Genomic DNA, 22,880 nt, shown 5'->3' on the forward strand with positions numbered 1-22,880 from the left:
ATATATATATATATACCTTTAAAACAAACTCATTTTCTTTTTCTTTTTTTTTTGAGTTGAAGTCTGGCTCTGTCACCCAGGCTGGAGTGCAGTGGTACAATCTCAGTTCACTACAACCTCTGCCTCCTGGGTTCAAGTGATTCTCCTGCCTCAGCCTCCCGAGTAGCTGGAATTACAGGCGCGTATCACCACACCTGGCTACTTTTTGTATTTTTCGTAGAGACAGGGTTTCACCATGTTGGCCAGGCTTGTCTGGAACTCCTGACCTCAGGTGATCTGCCTTCCTTGGCCTCCCAAAGTGCTGGCATTACAGGCGTGAGCCTAGCCAAAATCAGCACTCTTAATGCATTATCCAGTATTCAAACAGAGGAAGCTCAGCCATTTATCAGGATTATCATAAGATAAATTCCTGCATTAAGTAACACATTGAAGTAGATCAAGGCTAATTCCCCTTCCCACTCTAAGACTTTTCTAATGATACCCCTAAGGATCATTCCCCATTGAAGGGCATAAAGCTTTTAAGCCACTCCTGCCTCTTGATGATTTTGGTTGCCACTTTCTGGATGCTTTCCAGTTTTGACACATTTTTCTTTACATACAAGACACAGAACTTCACACAGCTGTGTTATGCAGGTATAAATACACACTTGTTTTACACAAAGATTACAAGCTTTCAAATTTCCAATATCACTCCCATATGAAGTCCAGCATTTTTTACCACAGGCAAGACACTATAGTTTCATAAGGCATAGTTTGGAACACTTCTGTGTCTGTACATCATCCCATAGTAATTCATATCAAATACATCCTCATTCTATTTTAATATATTATATAGTTTAGGATATTATCATATCTAGTAAAACAAAAGGAACAATTAAAAGATAATTATTTTGGGCCTAAATTATAATCCATTTTTCTGCTAGGATCAAACAAAGAAAAGAGTTGCCAAAATGTAAAGGCTATGGAAATACTGCATAATAATTTGAACTAATCCAAAGAAAATGAAGCTTCAGTCCACAAAAAGAATCTAAGTACTTAATTTCACATGCTCCACCGGACAAGGTGCTGAAGGTGGTATTTCTTACACCCTAAAGAGTCCCCGACTGGTGTACAAAATTTGTTTTTAAGCTACTTTTTTGGTGCTTGAAAAGTTTTTTTTCTCTTTGGAATCATGGCAATCATAGTGCTCCAGGAAGTTATTAGCCTATATAATAAGTAAAATCAAGTCTATCATTGTATTTTATCTAAATAAATAAAATCAAGCCTACCATTGTATTGCCATAGTTGCAAAAGTTTCTTAGAATTTTTGGGACATATTTGAGGTGGTCTGACTTAAAATTTAGACTAAAAAAAAATGTGCACTAAATCCTTCAGGAGGGTCTCCAAGTGAAGGCACAAGAGAGACTACTAAGAAATGGACATCATCCTTCAGGGTGTCTACAGCAGGCAATTTATAATCCAGATTTGCAGCAGGGGTTATTTAGTGACAGTTAATTATTCTTTCTCACAAATCTGTGAGGAATACCTAGCAGGTGTGTATCTGTATGTATATTTATATGTTTAACATTTTATATACATTGTTTCATTTTAAGCTTTTAATGACTCTATGAGGAAATTTTGTAGATGTGGAAACTAAGAGAAATTTAAACTGACTAGTATTGGACAGAATCAGTATTTAAATCCAGATCTATCTGATTCTAAAGCCTATATTCTTAATGATTATACTATAATGCAATCTACGGTTATGCAACGAAAGATTTAACTCATCATGTCTAAAATAAAGCTATCATATTAAAAGTATTATAGAATTTATTAATACACACCATATGTAATAATAATTTGGGTTTGGGAGAAATGACACTTAGAATTCCAAGTTTAGATGCTAGAGACATAGCTTTCCAGTTAGAGTGGCATTTTTGGCTACCAGTTACAATGTTCCCCTCATGACCCTAAACAGTCTGAGGGCCAGACCTTTAAATTGACCCTGAGTTTGAGAAGTGGGGGGAAAACAGTTGGGAGCAAGAATGAATGAAATGAGGAATGAGCATAGATAAGTTTTGGCTCTGATGGAAGGGCTGTGTATCAGTCCTCAGTCAGCTCCACTACCTTATTTTCTGTAGACCCCAGAATTAGAAACACTTCTTTCCACTAATTACTTTTGACCAAAGTGTCCATACGTTATGAAATACTTTAGTAGTAAGAAAGATTAGTCTTCTGTATACCCTCTAATTACAGGTAAGGCAAGCTGACTGAAATGAAAAGCAAGGGGAAGATTCAATAATTTTTCTGCGATGGTTTTCGACAGAAGCTCTGGGAGTCAGGACAAATTATGGTACCACACAGAATGAAGGCTCCACTGATACTGGGAAACTGAAACTCATTCTACACTCATACCATGTTATGCACCTAATCGGAAAAATTGGAGTAAGAAGGTAATCAGAATGGTTGACTATTAAAGGACTTCATATAGTGTTATAGGTATACACATAGCATTTATGTAATACATATATATGTCTCTGCCTGTCTTTCCTGTATCATCATTCACCATTCCCTCACCTCAAACCTTATACTTCAGTCATTTAGAACTATTTGGAACTTCCCATAAAGACTGTGCTTTCTCTCATTTTCAGAGCCAACACATGCCCAGTTTATGATAAGCATTTAGCAAATTTCAGTTGAATTGTATTCAGTGGAATAAATGCCATTAAATATGTGAACCATTTAAATTCCCATTCACCAAATCTCCAATGCATCACATCTATGTCTCATTTGTCTTTCAAAATTCAGCTAAAGTACCATCTTCAGTAAGCATTCCCTAACTAGCACCCCATTCCCCAACTCATTCCACCAACTCGACAGTCTGATTAAGTGATGTTCTAGTGTAATCCCACAGCTCCTCTTCCTGGCAGCTCTTAACATCAAGTGCTGTAATTACCTACTTTGCTGCTGTTGTTACTGATCTCCTTTACAGTGGCCAGCTCCTTCAAACAGGGTCTGTGTCTCATTTATCATTGATACTTGGCATCTGGCACAGTACCTAACACATAACTAACACTCAGTAACTACTTATTTACTGTTTGGAAAAAAAATGCATGATTAACTCTAATATTTGGGATGCATGAATATACGATATAGGCTTCATATCTACTAGTATTGCTGCTTTAGAATATGAGGCGTAAGTAAGTTCGGTGTGCTAATCACTCTCATATCTGAGCAAACCAACAAATACCTATCAAAAGAGAGTTATTATCTATATATTCCAAGTCCTAAGGAATTCTATGTAGTACTTCATTCCAGAAGCTTCTAAATATGGAAAAGAATCAAAAGAAAAAATAATAACCATCAGCACCAGAACTACAATTTACTCAAGGTCTAGCATTACAAAAGAAGGTATATGTCTCACAGGAAAACAGATTTAGAAAGGAGGAGATCTAGATGGTCAATAAACACAAAAAGGTGCTCAATATCATGGGTCATCAGAGAAAAGTAAAGTAAGACCATAATGCAATACAATACCATAATATACCCACCAGAACAGCACAATAAAAAAGACAGACAATGCCATGTATTAGTCAAGATATAGAGCAACTGGAACTTTTATGTGTTGCTGGAGGGAATGTAAATTAGTGTAAACACTTGGGAAAACAATAAATTGATGCAAAATTCATAATAACTACTAAAACTGAACATGTATATACTCTATGACTCAGTGATTCCACTCCCAAGTATAATAACCAATGGAAATGCATAAATTAAAAGTGCTCAAGTGCTTTGAGGTATTTATAAGAAGTTTTCAATGCTGCTAATCTATGCACTTAAACTTTAGGTAGCAAAGATCTAAGAAATGGAAAGAAAAGTACTCGTACGTTGTACTTTAGAAAGGAACTAGTTAGGCCGGGTGCAGTGGCTCACGCCTGTAATTCCAACACTTTGGGAGGCCGAGGTGGGTGGATCACTTGAGGTCTGGAGTTTGAGACCAGCATGGCAAACATGGTGAAACCCTGTCTCTACTAAAAATACAAAACTAGCTGGGTGTGGTGGTGGGTGCCTGTAATCCCAGCTACTTAGGAGGCTGAGGCAGGAGAATCGTCTGAACCTGGGAGGTGGAGGTTGCAGTGAGCCAAGATTGTGCCACTGTACTCCAGCCTGGAGGACAGAGCAAGACTCTGTCTCAAAAAAAAAAAAAAAAAAAAAAAGAAAGAAACTAGCTAGAGTGGGTATCCAAGGCAGGGAAGACTAGACAATTCTGGGGCCTAAAAGATAAAGCAACTGAGGAAAAGTAGTTATGATATCAACAGAAAATAGGTAATTCTGAAAGGCAGATAGTAATAATGGTAACGCGTGCCTCATACTTAGCAAGCTGTGTGTGTGTGTGTGTGTGTATACACACATACATATGCACACATGCATTTGTATGTATATATATGCATTAAGCACTTTATATTTTTTTTAATTTAAACTCTACAAGAGTTCTTGTAGAAGAGAAAACCTAGGCTCACAGAGTTTAAGAAACTAACCAAAATGCACATAAGCAGTCAATTCTGGAGCTGTGATTCAAAGCTATATCTTGCTATCTCCAAAGCAGTTCTCAAAGGTAAAAAGTTTGCTCTCTTTGCATTTCCTAAGAGTCCTGAACAGTCCTATTGCTACTGTTAAAAATACACCAGAAACTGCACACACAAAGATGCATGTAAAAAAAGATAAAAATATTTTAAGTTAAAAATAATTTATTAAATATAAACAAGTAAATATTAGACCAGAAACAACATTTGAACTAAAAAGAAAAATATTTTTAAAAATTCAAAAAATTCATGGAAATGCATATTATGAAAAAAACTATGTATGGATATCAAAAAACTTTTGCACCAAAATAAACAATTACATGTCTGAACAGGATCCAGTTTGAGGCACTAAGAAGGATAAGACATCAGTTTGAAAAGAGTCCCTATTAAAGCAACATGAATTCTGCTAATGTTAAAGCAAAAACAAACATCAAATTTCTATCAAAGCTTTAATGGAAGTATGATGAAATCACTGAGACCTTATGAAAAGTTTATGGGAACAATGACTCAAAGAAATCAGCAGTTTACAAATGGGTAATTTGTTTTAAGAAGGGACAAGGAGAGTTTTTTGTTTTGTGTTAAGGCAGGGTCTCACTCTGTTGCCCAGGCTGGAAGGCAGTGATGCAATCACTGCTCTCTGCAACCCTGACATTCTGTGTCAGGTGGTTCTCCCACTTCAGCCTCCAGAGAAACTGTAACTACAGGCGTGCACCATTATGCTCAGCTAATTTTTAATTTTTTGTAGAGATAGGGTCTTGCTATGTTGCCAAGGCTGGTCTCAAACTCCTGGGCTCAAGCAATCTTCCTGCCTCCGCCTCTTAAAAGTGCTGGGATTACAGAGGTGAGCCACCATGCCTGGCTGACAAGATGATTTTGAAGATGAAGCCCATAGCAGCAGACCACCCTCATTGATTTGTAGGAAAAAAAAAAAAATTAATCTTGTTCATGCCTTAATTGGAAAGGACCAGCAGAAATGATAGCCAATATCATAGACATCTTAATCGATTCAGTTTGACACAACTCTGGCTAAAAAATTACCGTTGAGTAAATGTTCCACTCAAAGGGTGTCAAAACTGTTGCACTCAGATCAGCTGCAGACAAGAGCAGAGCTCTCAATGGAAATTTTAAATAGGTGGCATCAATATCCTGAAGCATTTCTTCGAAGAGTTGTAACAGGAGATGAAACATGGCTTTTCCAATATGATCCTGAAGACAAGGCACAGTCCAGACAATAGCTACCAAGAGGTGGAAGTGGTCCAGTTAAAGCACAGTGGACTGGTGAAGAGCAAAGGTGGGCTAGGTGCAGTGGCTCACACCTGTAAATCCCAACACTTTGGGAGGCCAGGACAAGAGGATCGCTTGAGTCCAGAAGGACAAGACCAGCCTGGCAACACAGTAAGACCCTGTCTCTTCAAAACTATTGTTTAAAATTAGCCAAGTGTGGTGGCACAGGCCTACAGTCTCAGCTACTCAGAAGGCTGAGACAGGAGGATCACTTGAGTTCCAGGCTTCAGTGAGCTATGATTGCATCACTGCATTCCAGCCTCGGTGACACAAAGACCTTGTCTCTTAAAAAACAACTAACAAACAAACAAAAAACAGAGTAAAGTTCATGGCAACAGTTTTTTGGGATCTTCTGGCATTTTGTTTATTGACTCTCTGGATGGCCAAGGAACAACATCATCTGATTATGGGAGTGTTTTGGGAAAGTTAGCCAAAACTTTAGCAGAAAAACTCCCAGGAAAGCTTTATCAAAGAGTCCTTCTCCACCATGACAATGCTCCTGCTCATTCCTCTCATCAAACAAGGGCAATTTGCATGAATTTTCAAGGAAAATCATTAGGCATCCACCTTACAGTTCTGACTTGGCTCCTTCTGACTTTTTTTTTTTTGTTTCCATATATATATATATATATATATGTGTGTGTGTGTGTGTGTGTATATGTAATATATGTATATATATGTATGTGTGTATATGTATGTGTGTGTATATATATGTGTATATATATATATATACCTTTAAAACAAACTCATTTTCTTTTTCTTTTTTTTTTGAGTTGAAGTCTGGCTCTGTCACCCAGGCTGGAGTGCAGTGGCATGATCTCGGCTCACTGCAAGCTCTGCCTCCCAGGGTCACGCCATCCTCCTGCTTCAGCCTCCCAAGTAGCTGGGACTACAGGCGCCCACCATCACACCCGGCTAATTTTTTGTATTTATAGTAGAGACAGGGTTTCACCATGTTAGCCAGGATGGTCTCTATCTCCTGACGTCGTGATCTGCCCGCCTCGGCCTCCCAAAGTGCTGGGATTGCAGGCGTGAGCCACCGCGCCCGGCCCTGTTTTCTTTTAAGTTATTCATGTAAAAAAGACTGCACTGACATGGTTGAAATCTCAGGACCGTAAATTCTTTAGGAATGGATTCAATGGCTGCTATAATTGCTTACAAAAGTATCTTGACCTTGATGGCATTTATGCTAAAAAATAAAGTTGTCCAGGCATGGTGGCACATGCTGGCAATCAATCCTAGCATTTTGGGAGGCCAAGGCAGGAGGATCACATGAGCTCAGGAGTTTAAGACCAGCTTGGGCAACACAGTGAGACCTCATCTGTATTTAATTTTTCTAAGAAATCATCTCTATTGAAAAATTTAAAATTAAAATTAAAAATTCAAACTGTTTCTATTTTTATCTTTTAATTCCATTTTTCATTTTTATCTTTTAATTCCATTTTTCCACAAATTTTTTGAAGTGCTGTCATATCTTTTTCTCAAAGATATATAGTCCCAAATATAATTTGATGCTCCTTTTTTTAATCAAAAGCTAAACTGCAGAAAAAAAGAGATTCTTCCTAAATTCAAGTTCTCATAAATCTTTCATCTTAAGAAGACACTTTCTAAATTATTTTGAATAACAAATGACTATATGTAAGACAAGCTTGCCTAACAAATGTATCAATCTTTACCACATGGGAGAAAGCTTTAGATGGAATCAGTAACAATAAAAAAGATACTTACCAAGGATATGGTAATATGATAATCATCCCTGAAGAATGATTTCACACTTACAAATGTAGAATATCATTTTAAAGTCCCTTAAAGATTACTTTAAAAATTAGTATACTAAGTAGTTACACCATAGTGAAGCTTATAACTCAAAAAGACAAGTGAAAAAAAAACCTGTGGTTGTTAACATTACATTAGCAGGTACCTGTTACAGTCTTGTACATGGATTCAAAAGTACTGGATCTCAAACAACTTAAATAACAATAAATATGGTATTCTAGAAAGCCATGGCAAATAACTGAAAAAATACTCCTAGTAATGACAAGAATCTGAAATGTGAGAGTAGAAAAAAAATTTCTAAAATAATATTTACATATATGGTTTTGAATTGACATTTTTCTAAAATAATAAAAATGGAAAAAAGATATGTATAGGAATGTGTAAAATAGCATTAATCATAACAAACAAGATGTAAAAACTACCAAATTTCCACTAGTAATAGAATGGACAGATAATAATATCGTCTTAATGTAATACTATATAGCAATGAGAATGAATTACAACTACATGCAATGACATGGATAGATCTCATAAAGATAATCACATGTAAAGAAGCCAGATACAGTAGAATTCTGTCTCTATAAAGTTCAAAAACAGGTGAAACTATTCATGGATAGTAGTTCCCACTGGCGGGGTGGAGGATGGAAACAAGGGGATATGGGACACAAGGGGACTTCTAGGATACTGGTCATTTTCCATGTCTTTATCTAACTCATGGTACATGGGTGTGTTCAGTTTGTGAAAATTTATTGAGGATTTATGTAAAAGATGCCAGTACACTTTTGTATATGGAGTACAATAAAAAAGTTAAGAACATTTGGAGGATACTATATACCTAAGCTGTGACGAGCCAAGAGATCACACATGTATCAGCCAGTTGGGCCTCATGGGGTGGTCAGCAACCTTTACTCATTCGTGTCAAGAGCCATAACTCTGGTGATCAGCAGCGTTATATAATGCACATATGTCCTGACCCCTACCATCCCCAGACTCCTGCCAAAACAACACAGTGCTCCTTTCTTCTTTGCCCATGGCGAAACAAAACAATTTCATTGCTCTTCTCCAAATTTCCTTTCCCTGAAAATCCTTTAAAGTTCTCTAAAGGATGGTTCTGACAAGGAAGCAAGAGACTTCCTTTATCTCCAACTTATTAAATAAATACCATATTTATTAAATAGCACTTTATATACATATTTAATTCCCAAAACTCCTACAAGGTAAATATTATTATGCCCTATTTACAAGTGAGCAAACTGGAAATTAGAAATCAGTGAGTGACAGGATGGTGTGTCTGCCTCTAATGCCCAAGCTCAAAATTCACACAATTTTACCCTTCAATAATCAGGTTTCCTTGATTACAGCGTATCAAGAGTGCTCACTTGCATGCTTAAGAGGATAAGCATTATCTCTAGCATTAGATTTGAGAAATGAGGTCACAGTGAAGGAATAGAGTCTACCAGTGATAGGCTAAGGAGGGAGGGACAATGCATGAAAACAATCAAGTATGGAGAATTGCTGTGTTCAGTTAGAGAGTAAGGCTGGGGTAGGGCTGTGGCCTTTGTATGGATCAGATATACTAAGGTTATTCATCAAGAGGTGCTGGAAAATCAAGAAAATAACACATGAACTGAAAGTCTTAAGAGTCTCTAAATCCCCTAACAAAATATGTAAAATGAACTTAAATTTTATTGAGAATGAACTTGTACATCCTTGAAGACTTTTTTTCTCCTAATTATTCTTACCCCATTAGTCTCCACATTCATTTGCTCATTCATTCATTCAACAAATATGTTCTGAGTGTCTGATGTGTACTAGGCATTGCCTTGAATTGTGAAAATAAATGAAACTTGCCTTCTGGTGGAGAACACAAACAATAAACAAATATATAACATTATAGTTGTGCTTGGTGTGCTAGAAGACAAAAAATAAGGAAATTTTCTAATAGAAGAAACATAGTGATGTAATGATGATACATGAAGAAAGCAGAGTGACAAGGTGACAGGAAAATGGGCTATTTTAAACAGATCAGGAAAGACCTACAGAAATGATTTTTTTTAGTAAAGACTTGCTCTATACCTAACTTCTTTAATTACATGATATGCTGTATTCTACTTTATTTATTTGTTTAGAGACAGGGTCTCTCTTTGTCACACAAGCTGGAATGCAGTAGGATGCTCACAGCTCACTGCAGCCTCAACCTCCCAGGCCTAAGCGATCCTCTCGCCTCAGTTCCCCAAGTCGCTGGGACCACAGGCACGTGCCACCAGGCCTGGCTAATTTTTGTGTTTCTTCTTGAGACATGGTTTCACCATGTTGCCCAGGCTGGTTCAAGGAATCCACCCACCTCAGCCTCCCAAAGTGTTGGGATTATAGGAGTGAGATATGACACCTCTGCTTCATTTTTAAAATAAGTGTTTATACTGGCTTTAGATCGTAACTTTAAAATATTTCTTTAAAACTTGAATTTGTGCAGCAGCAACAGAAAGAAAAATAAATAAAATATTTAATACCTTTTTTTTTTTGAGACAGAGTCTCGTTCTGTCACCCAGGCTAGAGTGCAGTAGCATGATCTCAGCTCACTGAAACCTCTTCTTCCCAGATTCAAGCGATTCTCCTGCCTCAGCCTCCTGAGTAACTGGGACTACAGACATGTACCACCACGCTCAGCTCATTTTTTGTATTTTTAGTAGAGACAGGGTTTTGCCATCTTGGCCAGGCTGGTTTTGAATGCCTGGCCTCTCATGTGATTCACCTGCCTCAGCCTCCCAAAGTGCTGGGATTACAGGCATGAGCCACCACTCCCAGCCAATAAAATACTTCTTTAAAATTTAAGTTAATCTATGATTTCACAGGAAAATCAACTTTATTTTTACGTAATCATTTAAGATTAAAAAATAGAGTCAAGGAAACAGTTTACAGTCAAGCTGATTACAGGATTACATGCCTGTAATCCAAGCACTTTAGGAGGGCTAGGCAAGAGGATCGCTTGAAGCCAAGAGATTGAGACCAGCCTTGACAACACAGGAAGACCCCGTCTCTACAAAAAGAAAAAATTTTTTAAAAAAATTAAAAATTAGCCGGGCACGGTGGCACTCACCTGTAGTCCCAGCTACACAGGAGGAGGAGGCAGGAGTGGTGTGATGGAGCATACCTGGAGTCCCAGCTACTGCGGAGGCTGAAGTACAAGAATTGCTTGAGCCCGGGAGGCAGAGGTTGCAGTCTCCAAAAAAAAAAAAAAAAAAAAAAGATCACGGAGGATCACTTGAGCCCAGGAATTCGAGATTACAGTGAGCTATGATTGTACCACTATACTCCAGCCTGGCTGACAAAGTGAGACCCAGACTCCAAAAAAAAAAAAAGGGAAAAGGAAAAAAAAAAACGTTTACCAGTGTAAATTCTTTAACACTGTTGGAGAATGTATTAGCATTCAGTAGACTCTGCCAGGAACACTTATCCATGCCCTCTCTTACGTCTTTCCAACTCTGGTCCTTATGCGTCTATTTTCTTTTTGTCGCTCTTATTCCACATGTTTCATCTCCTTCTTATTCATCCTCCTTTATTTTCCTGTCTTCAAACAATTCCCCTTCCATTCTCATTAACCACTCCTGAATGTTTTCTTGTTGACTACATAATTTTACAGTCCATAAAATTTCTTTTTAAAGTAGAGTTGTGGAATGATTTAGAATTCTCTCCAAAACAAAACAAGAAACATGACCTGTGTTTTTTTCTCTAGAGCCGTCAGGTTTCATTTTAATGGCTACCCCAGATCTTAACAACATGTATCCTTAACTTACTTCAGTCTAATAAAAATTTGCGTTTTTACATTTCCCAAACAAAGGACTTTAGAACCCTATAACTCTACTTTTTCTCATACCTTTTCTGTTCTTCCATTTCATTCCTACATATATATTTAATCTTGCAAGATATTATTTTGTATAGTATCTATTTAATCACCCACATACTTAGACTTTCCAACGCTCTTCATTTCTTTTCGCATTTCTTCCTTCCACCTGGGATCACTTTCTGTCATCCTGAAGAATTCCCTTTGGTGTTCCCTTTACTATATGTCTTCTGTTGACAAACTGTCTCAATTTATGCTTGCATAAAAATGCATTTTGCCTTCATTCATTCATTCATTCGTTTTGAGACAGAGTCTCACTCTGTCACCCAGGCTGGAGTTTGTTTGTTTGTTTGTTTGTTTGTTTGTTTATTTTGAGACAGAGTCTCGCTCTGTCACCCAGGCTGGAGTGCAGTGGTGCGATCTCAGCTCACTGCAACCTCCGCCTCCTGGGTTCAAGCAATTCTCCTGCCTCAGCCTCCTGAGCAGCTGGGATTACAGATGTGTGCCACCAAACCTGGCCAATTTTTGTATTTTTAGTAGAGACGGTGTTTCACCATGTTGGCCAGGCTGGTCTCAAACTCCTGACCTCAGGTGATCCCCGCCTTGGCCTCCCAAAGTGCTGGGATTACAGGCATGAGCCACTGCGCCCAGCTTGCCTTTATTTTTGAAGAACATTTTTGCTGGGCACAAAATTATAGGCTGGCAGTTTGTTTCTTTTACTTCTTTGAGGGTAAAAAAAAATTCCATTCCATTTTTCCCTTGTTTACATTGTTTTAGTTGAGAAGTCAACTTATTATTGTCCCTTTGAAGATAATACACTTTTTTCCCCCTCTGGCTGCTTTTAAGATATTCTCAACATTTTTCCCCCCATTTCTGCAAGGACACATACAGTCTACACCAGCATAAGGGAAACTCAAGAAAAGGGAATTGGTTTAGGCCAGTTAGTTGCACAATGATATCTCTAGAATGGTTTTCTCATATTTATTCTGCTTGGAACTTCTGAATCTGTGGCTTGAGGCATTTTATCAGTTTTAGAATACTTTCTGCCATTATCTCCTCAAATGCTGCCTCTGCCCCATTCACTTTGTCCTCTTCTTCTGGAATCGTATATTACCTACTGTGTATGACCATCAGTGGTCTTGAATTCAAGATGACATTCATACCCCAGGATACAAAAGGTGGTAATGTTACATCAGTTTTACTTAGCTTTTTATGAGAACTTAGGACAGAAACACAGAATGTCAGGCTGGCATAATCAAAAACATCTTCATCAAAAGTCCTTAAAATATTCAGTTGCTACTTCCATGCCTCCTCATCACACAGGGGTACATGAAGTTGTGAAGGCCATATGAGTGGATACAGTACACTCCAGCATATACAAGCCTCAAACAAGAAATACTTCATATAATAAGCTCATTCTTGTAGCTTCTAAGCCTCCCACTAGGAGGTGCTTAAGTGTGAAGAGATACCTTAAAAGGAAAATGGAGGTCTGTTTCCCTGTAAGTTTCATGCTGGCAGAAATGGTGAATAATGTAGTCTCTTGGGAGTATAACATGTCCATTTGTAGTCCTCCCAGTCCAAATGCAGTTAACCAATCACAGGTCATTTTTACAATAAATATTGTTGTTTGGCAACAGAACTGATAAATCACATTTATCTTAGTCTATGTCCAGAGAAACTATATTAAAAGAAGGTAAATCTGGGGTTATCATTTTACAGAAAAAAAAAAAAATGGAGGCTTGCAATTAACTTTTTCTATATGGGTTCCAATAATACATGTATTAGACTTTTTGCTGTGTTCTCACATGTGTCTTATACTTTCTTTCCATCCTTTTATCTGTCCTTCAGTCTGGATATTTTCTTCTGACCCATCATCTAATTCACGAATCCTCTCTTCAATGGAATCTAATCTGCTATTCATCATCTAAAGGATAATTCAATTATTGTATTTTTCAGTCCTAGAATTTCCTTTATTTTTTATAGATTCCAGTCCTCTGCTAATATTCTCCACTTTAAACAAAAGTATCAGTTATTTCAAATTCTGTGTCCGATATCTTTACTCTCTGCAGCTCCTACAAACCTGTTTCTATTATCCTCACCCTCTTGGAATGCTGAACATTGTGTGTGAAAATCTATGGATGCTCTGACAGTTTTATTTTACCCCAGAGAAGAAAGATAAGAGGCAGATCCATCTGGGATTAAGCTTATTCTAAGCAGGATATCCGTCTTCAGAGGGTTGCAACCAAAACCCAACTGTTTATCAGACTCCCCTTGATAAACTGTGAACTCCAACTGTTGTCTCCCAAGACTCAAACTCTGCTTAGTTCTTCTGCCTTTTAGTCACTTCACATAGTCTGGATATTTGTCCTATCCAAATCTCACACTGAAATTTAATCTCTGGTGTTGGAGATGGGACCTATTGGGAGACGTCTGGGTCATAGGAGAAGATCCCTCATGAACAGATGAACACTGGTAAAAATATTTTGCTTAAAATCCAGTATGACTAAACACAGCAAATACTTAATACATATTGATTGTATTATTCCATTAATTAAGGCTGGAAAAACTGAAATCAATTATGGAATACCATATAGTTCCAACTTACACTCAAACACATTAAAAAAAAAGAAAAGAAAGAGCTGAGCTGAGCATGGTAGCTCATGTCTATAATCTCAGCATTCTGGGAGGCCAGTGTAGGTGGATCACTTGAGCACAGGAGCTTGAGATTACCCTGAACAATATAGTGAGACCCTGCCTCTACCAAAAAAATATATATAATATATATAATGTACAGTGAAAAACAGTAAATTTTTAAAAATAAAATGAAAATAACTTATAATTATCATATTGCCCAAGTAAAACAAGCATTTAGAAAAAAAAAGTATGGTATATTTTAAAATTTTAGATCTATTATTTTACGACAGTCAGTTTTAACTTACCTTATAATTCATTTATAATTTAGAAACTGAGATGTTGAATAAGAACATACTGTTCTTGTTTTAATAGTATATATAATCTGAAGAAAAATGATTCTGAAAAAATGAAGTATATTAATAATATACTAACATTCAGAATAAGAGACACATAGTAAGATTTTATAAATTATCTTTAATCATATAAAAGGTTGTTTAAAAAGATCTAGTGGCAGATTAAAAAGAGAATTATGAATACTTTAAAAACAAAGGTACCACCCAAAGAAATACATAAAATTTATCAGAGGCAAACACTGCCAAACATAAGACACCACTTAAGCAAGAATACTGTTCCCTTGAAGGGGTGAAGAAGCCTTCTATTATTAGCAGAGATAACTGCCTGAAATTCTTTCCTTAATAACACCACACTAAAAATAAAAAGGTTAATCATATTTCAAAATAAACACATTGCTTTTCATATGCATTTCAATCACTTCAATAACAGATAAAAATAAAAGCCTGATTTAAGGTTTACATTTCTCTTATATTTGCAGCTGATGAATACACTAGGTAGATTTGCTGTCATTTTTATAACATATTTAATGTTTTAAGGGTCCTATGCCAGCTACTTACTCATTATTTCTTAAAGGATTTGAGATTAGATCTTCCTGCTAGGTCAAATTAAATTATCTGCCTGGCTTCAAAAATTATTAATACTTCCTCTACAAAATATTTTCCTTATCATTGAGGAAACCACAGGAATCTCAGAAGAATAAATGGGGTGGTATTATTATTACAAAGCAGTACCAAATGCTTTCAAGAAAGCTAACATGGACCACAAGGTAAGTGGACATTTTGGGATGCTTTTATAAAAAGAAGCAAGATAAAGCAGGGTTGTGTCAGCATGAAAAAGGGAGACAGTTCATCGAACTGAGGTAATTACCTCAATGTATGATCGACCTACAAAATTCTTTCTAATTTATATGGATATGTTAAGAGAAAGTTTGGTAGAAAAGCATTTTTAGCTCAGTGTATTATCTGTATTGAAAATATATGTATAGCCTCATTTTGGTTCTACTACAAGTGGACTATGACTTTAAAATGACCCATTCATACTAAATGCCATCTGCTGCCCACACTTACCCCCTTCCCAGCTTATGCCTCTTTCTTCCAAGAGTTTCTATGATGGATACCATGGGATCTGGAATACATACATACATATATATGTATACAAAATATATATAATCTGTTTGTGTATATGTCTTCCAAGTGATGTACAGGAGAGGGTGAAAAGTGAGCAGCTTCTGGAGAATTAGAGGTTCCTGAACATATTCATTTGCAGAAAGAAGACCCGAGTAAAACAAGACAGGAGGTAGTGAATTCTTCCCTCTCTCTCATCAATAAATTTCTGGTCTCAGAACCAGATCACAGATTATTCTCATAGTTCAGCTAATTGTGGGTTTAAGTACATAATGGTGTCTACATACACAAAAGTACATAAGTACTTCTGAGTGCTTTTTCATCTACATACATTTTCTCATGTACTTCTCACAACACTAGAAGAGAACATATGGTATTATTCCCTTTTTTAGATTGAGTTTGACCACATGGCTGGTTTATGACAAAACAAAGGTTCCACCCCAGGTCTTCTAAGTCCAACATACTACAGAGAGTATATATACTATATCATGTTGCCTTTGTGGACATACTCTGAAACTAGCTACCCTTTATAACATTGTTTCCTATTTAAAATACCCTTTGAAAGTCAAGCAACTGATTACACCAAATGAACGAAATCCATTCAGATATTAAGGACACAATTCAAAAATCATATAAATTATATATATATATATCAGCAAAAGAAACCTGAATAGCACATAATTCATTTACCTAATTGTTTGAGAGAATAATTCAACTGATTTTAATTCAATCACTAATCTAGTATTTGAGAAGAAACATAGTTTCATTATTTGGAACCAATATTTAACACTTGTTTAGAATTTGAATAATTTCAAAAGTAAAATCAATTTACTGTGAATGTGTGTACATTCACTTTTATTTCACTATTACTTCCATTTCATTCTTATTCATCTTCCATATTTGGGATAAAACAAATTACATGACTTAGTCATAAAGGATATTGCTTTTAATATAAACATTAATAAGTATCATAAAGCATAGATGAAGTAGTCATTAAGAACTTTCTTCAACCTAGGCAACCACAAAACAGGGGCAGATTACTACAGCTCTATCTCAATGTTGGTGTGAGAACTGAAGGCATTCCAACGGAAAGTAAGTACTTCCTAACACAGGGTGCAGAACTTACCTACAATTACCATGTATCTCACCATCTCCACAACAGTGTCATCTATCTGTATAGCATTTTATCTTTTCCAAAGCCATTTTATGTACCTTGACTCATTTGATCTTCATAACTATTCCAGAAAGTAGGCAGGCCAAGTATGATCATTGCCATATTACGAAGGAGGAAACAAAGGCTCAGCGTCTAATAGTTTTTCCCAAAGGTCAGATAACTAGTAGTAGAAATGGAATTAAATTCCAGAGCTAATACCTTCTTATACCAATGTTTTCTTCTAGAACATCAAATCATTTGTACAAGTTTTCTTTAGTCTGGTTACTAAAGGTTACTGGCAATCGTTAGTCAAGATTACTTTTATATCAGTAAACACAATCACTAGCATTTCTAAGAAACATGGGTTAAAACTGGTAGAATTCGGCACATTTATAATAAGAAAGATTGAGGCATCAAATTAAATGTTGGAAAAATAAAAATGAAAATTTTAATCATCTATACGTGGCATTTCAAAAACGTTATTTATCTCTAAATATGGACTAAAAGACATTTAAACCTTATTTTCTCAATTCTGATAAATATGAGCAGACATAGAAAATTATATCCTTGTAGGTTTGAAACTCAGAACATACTAGGCATTTTGACTTTATCGTCCACACAGCAGAGACTTTGCAGTCTGAGAACCCTGAATTTGATTGCTAGCTCTACCAGTTAATAGCACTGGAACCCTGGACAAGTTACTTAAAGTATCTGTTTCTCAATTTCTTCATTTGTTAAATGGAGATAATACCAAACTTTGAGGATTACTCTGGGGAATAAAAAATATCAAGTGCGTATATAGTATGGTTATTAGAATATAGTAACAACTTAATCAAATTGTACCTTTTATCACTGAAGTGTTGCAAATATGTTTCCTTTTCCCCTGTTCTACATTACATCTACATTTCAGATTCAGGAATTCAAATTTTCATTAACCAGGATGAATAATTACATACATCCATTTTGAGGAGTTAAATCTTTTAAAAATCAGTTTAATGATAGCATTGTAAAGGACCTCACAGATTCGCTATTCCAGTGTTATCCTTTAGGAGGGGAGGAAAACAAGGACCAGGGAGTTTAAATTGGTCAGGGCTTCCACACTAGCACACAAGTCAAAAACAAATCCTAGTAAAGGACCAAAATACCACAGAGATAACTTTTAGTTCCGTCAATTGATGGGACAGTTGTGTGAAATTTGATTTATCATTTAGGACTTGATATTTACATTTCAAAATTTCATTTTTTTGTTTTGTTTTGTTTTGGTTTGGTTTATCCTTCCTGCTATCTCAAAAAGTGGGGAATTAGTAAAATACTTACTTAATTTCTTGAAAGCAGTCTGTAGGCCACTCATGTAACTACTTGAAAAACAGAAAGGGTAACTTCTTGGTGAGACTTTGCTGACAAGAAAGAACCTAAGTATCCCTTGGTGTAAAATTCCAATGAAGACTAATTATTTCATAAACCACATATGGATAAATGTATTTCTGGAGTAAAATGTTGAAAAAAATTTGTTTAAATCATAAACCACATATATACTACTCCTCATCTTGAAAATGCAGGCTTCTTTTAAAATAAATAATTGGCATTATAATTTTTTTTCTTCAACCAGTCTTTATATAACACAAACAACAGGACCATTCTTCTAGAATTTCTATCACCTTTAGAGAAGTTAAATAAGAGATGAACAAGTCTAATTACAAGAGCTCTCTAACAGTTCTACCCTACCCAGAGTGAGAACCTAAACAGTCAATATAGAGAAAAATTTTTAATAGATAAAAAGCATTACTTTTAAACTCTGCCAGCCCATATAATCTGTTTCCAAAAACAGTCCCCCAGCAATTTAATAATACAACAGACTAATGAAGGAGAAAATTTTAAACATTTTAAATAAGGCTTTATTAACAAATACAAAGATTTCCATATACTTTTAAAAAACAAATTAAAACTACTGCTATTAAAACTATTCCATTTTCAATGTTTGCTTTTTATACCTAACTTTGGTCCATAAATTGATATATCAACAACTGAAGTTAAAATTTCTTTATTTCCTTCTTTTATTTTTTTAAGATGGAGTGTCGCTCTGTCACCCAGGCTGTAGTGCAGTGGCACGATCTCGGTCCACTGCAACTTCTGCCTCCCGGGTGCAAGTGATTCTCCTGCCTCAGCTTCTCAAGTAGCTAGGATTACAGGCGCACACCATCACAGCAGGCTAATTTTTGTATTTTTAGCAGAGACGAGGTTTCACCATGTTAGGCAGGTTGGTCTCAAACTCCTGACCTCAAGTGATCCACCCACCTCAGCCTCCCAAAATGCTGCGATTACAGGCATGAGCCACCATGCCTGGCTTAAAATTTCTAAATATATAATTAGCATAACAGTCAAAGTTGGTCATGGTAGGACACACTTGTAATCCCAACACTGTGAGGCTGAGGCAGATAGATTGCTTAAAGCCAGAAGTTCGAGACCAGCCTGGCCAACACAGTCCCTAAAAAAAACTAATTCATAAACAAATAAATAAGAAAAAGAAAAAAAGTCAAGAGAGAAAGCACATAAGATGTTCCTTGCTTCTTCATTTTCATGTTTTTATAACCATTTATCTATCTATCTATCTATCTATCTATCTATCTATCTATCTATCTATCTGTCTATCTATCTATCAATCAATCAAAGACAGGGTCTCCCTATGCACCCAGGCTGATCTTGAACTCCTGGGCTCAAGGGATCCTCCTGCCTCGGTCTCCCAACATGCTAGGATTACAGGCATGGACCACCACACCTGGCCAATCTTTTAAAATTAAATCATCTATTAGCGTTTTTAGTAGAAATTCATTTTGCAATGTCTAAAATCTACAACAATTAAAAATGCACCTGCTTTCAACAAAAACTGCTGGGACAATTGGTTATCCACTTGCAAAAAGTTAGTCTTACACCCTCATCTCACACCATACACAAGAATTAACTCAAAATAGATCACATAGTTAAATATAAGGGCTAAAATAATAAAATATTAATGAGAAAACATAAAAGAAAATCTTTGAGACTTGGGCTAGGCAAAGATTTCTTGCCTATGACATCAAGAGCATAGTCCATAAAATAATTTTAAAAACTAATAAATTGGACCCCATGAAAATTCAAAACTTTATACTTCAAAAGACACAAGAAAATGAAAAGACACAACAGACTGGAAGAAAATATTTGCAAAATATATCCATTAAAGGATCTGTATCCACAATTTACAAAGAATCCTCATAACTCAACTTATAGGATGACAAGCAACCCAATTAGAAAATGAACAAGAGATATAAACAGACATTTCATCAATGAAAATACACAAATTACTAGTAATTACATGAGACAATGTTCAACATCATTAGTCCTTAGGGAAATGTAAAATTAATGCCTCAATGAGATACTATTTTGCACCCATTATAATGGCTGTAATAAATCAGGGAGACAATAACAAATGTTGGCAAAGATACTCAGAAAAGGGAACTTTCATACATTTTTGATGGGACTGTTATAAAATGGTGTGACCATTTAAAAGTGTGGCAGTTTCTCAAAAAGTAAAACATAAAACTATGATATGACCCAGCAATTCTGCTTCTAGGTACCTACCCAAGCTATGTAAAAACATATGTCCACACAAAGACTTACATCTTACATGTGAATATTCGTAGTGCCGTTATTTATAATAGCCCAAAACTTGAAACCATGACCATCAACTGGTTTTATATAGAGAAAATGTGGCATATCCACACAATGGAATATTATTCAACTATAAAAAGGAACAAACTAATGACACATGCTCTATCATGCATGAATCTCAAAAGCATTTTTAAAGAAGCTAGACACAAAAGATGACATACTGAATGATCACGTTTATGAAGAAGTGCCTAGAAAAAGCAAATTCATACAGGCAGAAAACAGATTAGTGATTTCCTGGGACTGAGGGTAGGAAAGAGATTAACTGTGATGGGTATAAGGAATCTTACTGTGGTGTCCTCAAATGTCCTAAAACTGATCTATAATAATGGCTGCAACATTTGGCAAAATTAGTAAAAATCACTGAACTGTACACTTAGAACGGATGAATCTCATATATAAAATATACCTAAATAAAGCTGTTTTCTTTTCTTTTTTTCTTTTTTCTTTTTTTTTTTTTTTTTTTGAAATCGAGTCTTGCTCTGTCACCCAGGCTAGAGTGCAGTGACGCAATCTCGGCTCACTGCAACCTCTGCCTCCCGGGTTCAAGCGATTCTCCTGCCTCGGCCTCCTCAGTAGCTGGGATTACAGGTGCCCGCCACCACACTCAGCTAATTTTTGTGTTTTTAGTAGAGACGGGGTTTCACCATGTTGGCCAGGTTGGTCTCAAATTCCTGACCTCAGCTGAACCATCTGCCTCAGCCTCCCAAACTGCTGGGATTACAGGCATGAGCCACAGTTAAAAAAAAAAAAAAAAAAAAAAAAAAAAGACTTGTTTCACTTGTCCCTTGAAGAATTATATGAGTAACTGTAGATTGTAGCAGTTTCTATAATTTTTATTAAACAATTGTACTGATCATAATCTTGGACAAGAAACCATAGTATCACTTTTCAGAGGATCTAACACAGTGTTAGGAAAACTTCTTCAACTGGTTGTTCATTGGACAGAGGTTCTCCAGGAAAAGGATTTCTCATAAATCAAAGTTCTTTCTGTTTATATTTTAAGAAGCCAGTGCCTGGAAACAATTCAAAAGTACACACAAGAGATTTAAGCTGTCTTTGACAATGGACTGATTGATCTGATGGGTATTCTACTCTACATTCAGATTACAGTATACAAACTTAAAAAGACAAGCAAAAACTTTTAACACAATTTGAAAGGACATAGGGTTAAGTTATATAACTTTGAGAGTGTACATGTCCAAATGTCAAAGGCACTGTTTGCTTGAGCAACTGTATAATGTTGTAACACAATAGTCCTTAGTAATGATACTAAATGACAAGTAACATTACAGGCTTACTGTATCCCTTACAATCCCTGGATCGTCCTGTATTCATCTTAAACACATTCTAACTACCCACTCTACTTATAAGGTCTTTCAAAAATAACCCAGGACTTCATAACCCTCACGGGACAGCAAAGAATTTTACAAACTTTTTAGGTCTTTGCAAAAATACCACCTTGTCTGACCACTTTATTGAAAACTGCCAACCTCACAAGACCATCTTCCTTTCCCTGCTTCATTTTTCTCAATAAAATTAAATATACCTTTTACATATATATTCTGATTACTGTCTGCCTTCCCCTACTAAAAAGCTCCACGAAAAGATTTGTTTTTTCCTTGCTGTATCCTCATTGCCTAGAACAGTGCCTACCACGCTGCAGGTGCTCAGTTTTTTGAACAAATGAATGGGTATTAAATACGTGCAAGAAAATAGGAGCTGATTCTTACCACAGGAATGAACAATGAGTCTCTTCTACTCATTCAACAGCCTTGACTTGGGGTTAAAATACGAATTTTACAAGGAAATAGAGACCTCAGAATAAAATTTCCAGACTGCCTACTCAGCATTTCTTCAGCAAAGAGGAAAAAAAAAAAAAGCCAATGTTTCACTTATAATTCTGGATTTGCAACAAAGTATTTTTAATAAACAACTGTGTCTATTCTGGAGAGAAGGCAGGTTAATTAAATCCCATGTGACTAATTAACAAAAAAGAAAACAAATGAAAGCTCAATACTTAACTATTCTTACTAGTTAACTTAACTCTAATAAGGTACAACATTTCAAAAGCAGCCTGTTTTCCTACACCCGACATGGGATCCTATCTCCATGAAGACAGACCTTAGCAGAATATGCCTTAGCAGTCCTGACCTCCTCCTCAACCTCAGTCCTCCAAACACCAAGGAAACTTTTTCTCTCCCTTACCCCAGAAGTCTTCCCATAGCCATTTTACAAACACAACCACCTTCAGACCTCTCTGTTCTAATTAACCTCTGACCCAATCCAGCTGCATTCCCGCGTTTAACAACACCCCAGGAAGAAAGACTCACAACCTCTGGCCCCTGGAGCATCCCCCAAACAGTCACCCCCAACAACCGAGAGTCCTGGAACATGAAGAAATCTGGGGATGGCAAGGACCTCCCAGCAAGACCAGAATTGGAGGACAT

The 22,880-nt window shown here is 36.2% G+C and overlaps 1 protein-coding gene across 1 annotated transcript in view; it reads right to left on the bottom strand.

The window, feature by feature from the left end:
- Nucleotides 1-22,880, bottom strand: part of PRKAA2 (protein kinase, AMP-activated, alpha 2 catalytic subunit) — a 59,726-nt gene extending 36,846 nt beyond the window's left edge. The window contains exon 1 of the mRNA XM_011941573.1: nucleotides 22,712-22,880. Within this exon, the coding sequence (XP_011796963.1) occupies nucleotides 22,712-22,880 (169 nt within the window). The remainder of the gene's footprint in view (nucleotides 1-22,711) is intronic.

Source organism: Colobus angolensis, unplaced genomic scaffold (genome assembly GCF_000951035.1).
Source record: "Colobus angolensis palliatus isolate OR3802 unplaced genomic scaffold, Cang.pa_1.0 Scaffold102, whole genome shotgun sequence".
Taxonomy (NCBI): Eukaryota; Metazoa; Chordata; class Mammalia; order Primates; family Cercopithecidae; genus Colobus; species Colobus angolensis.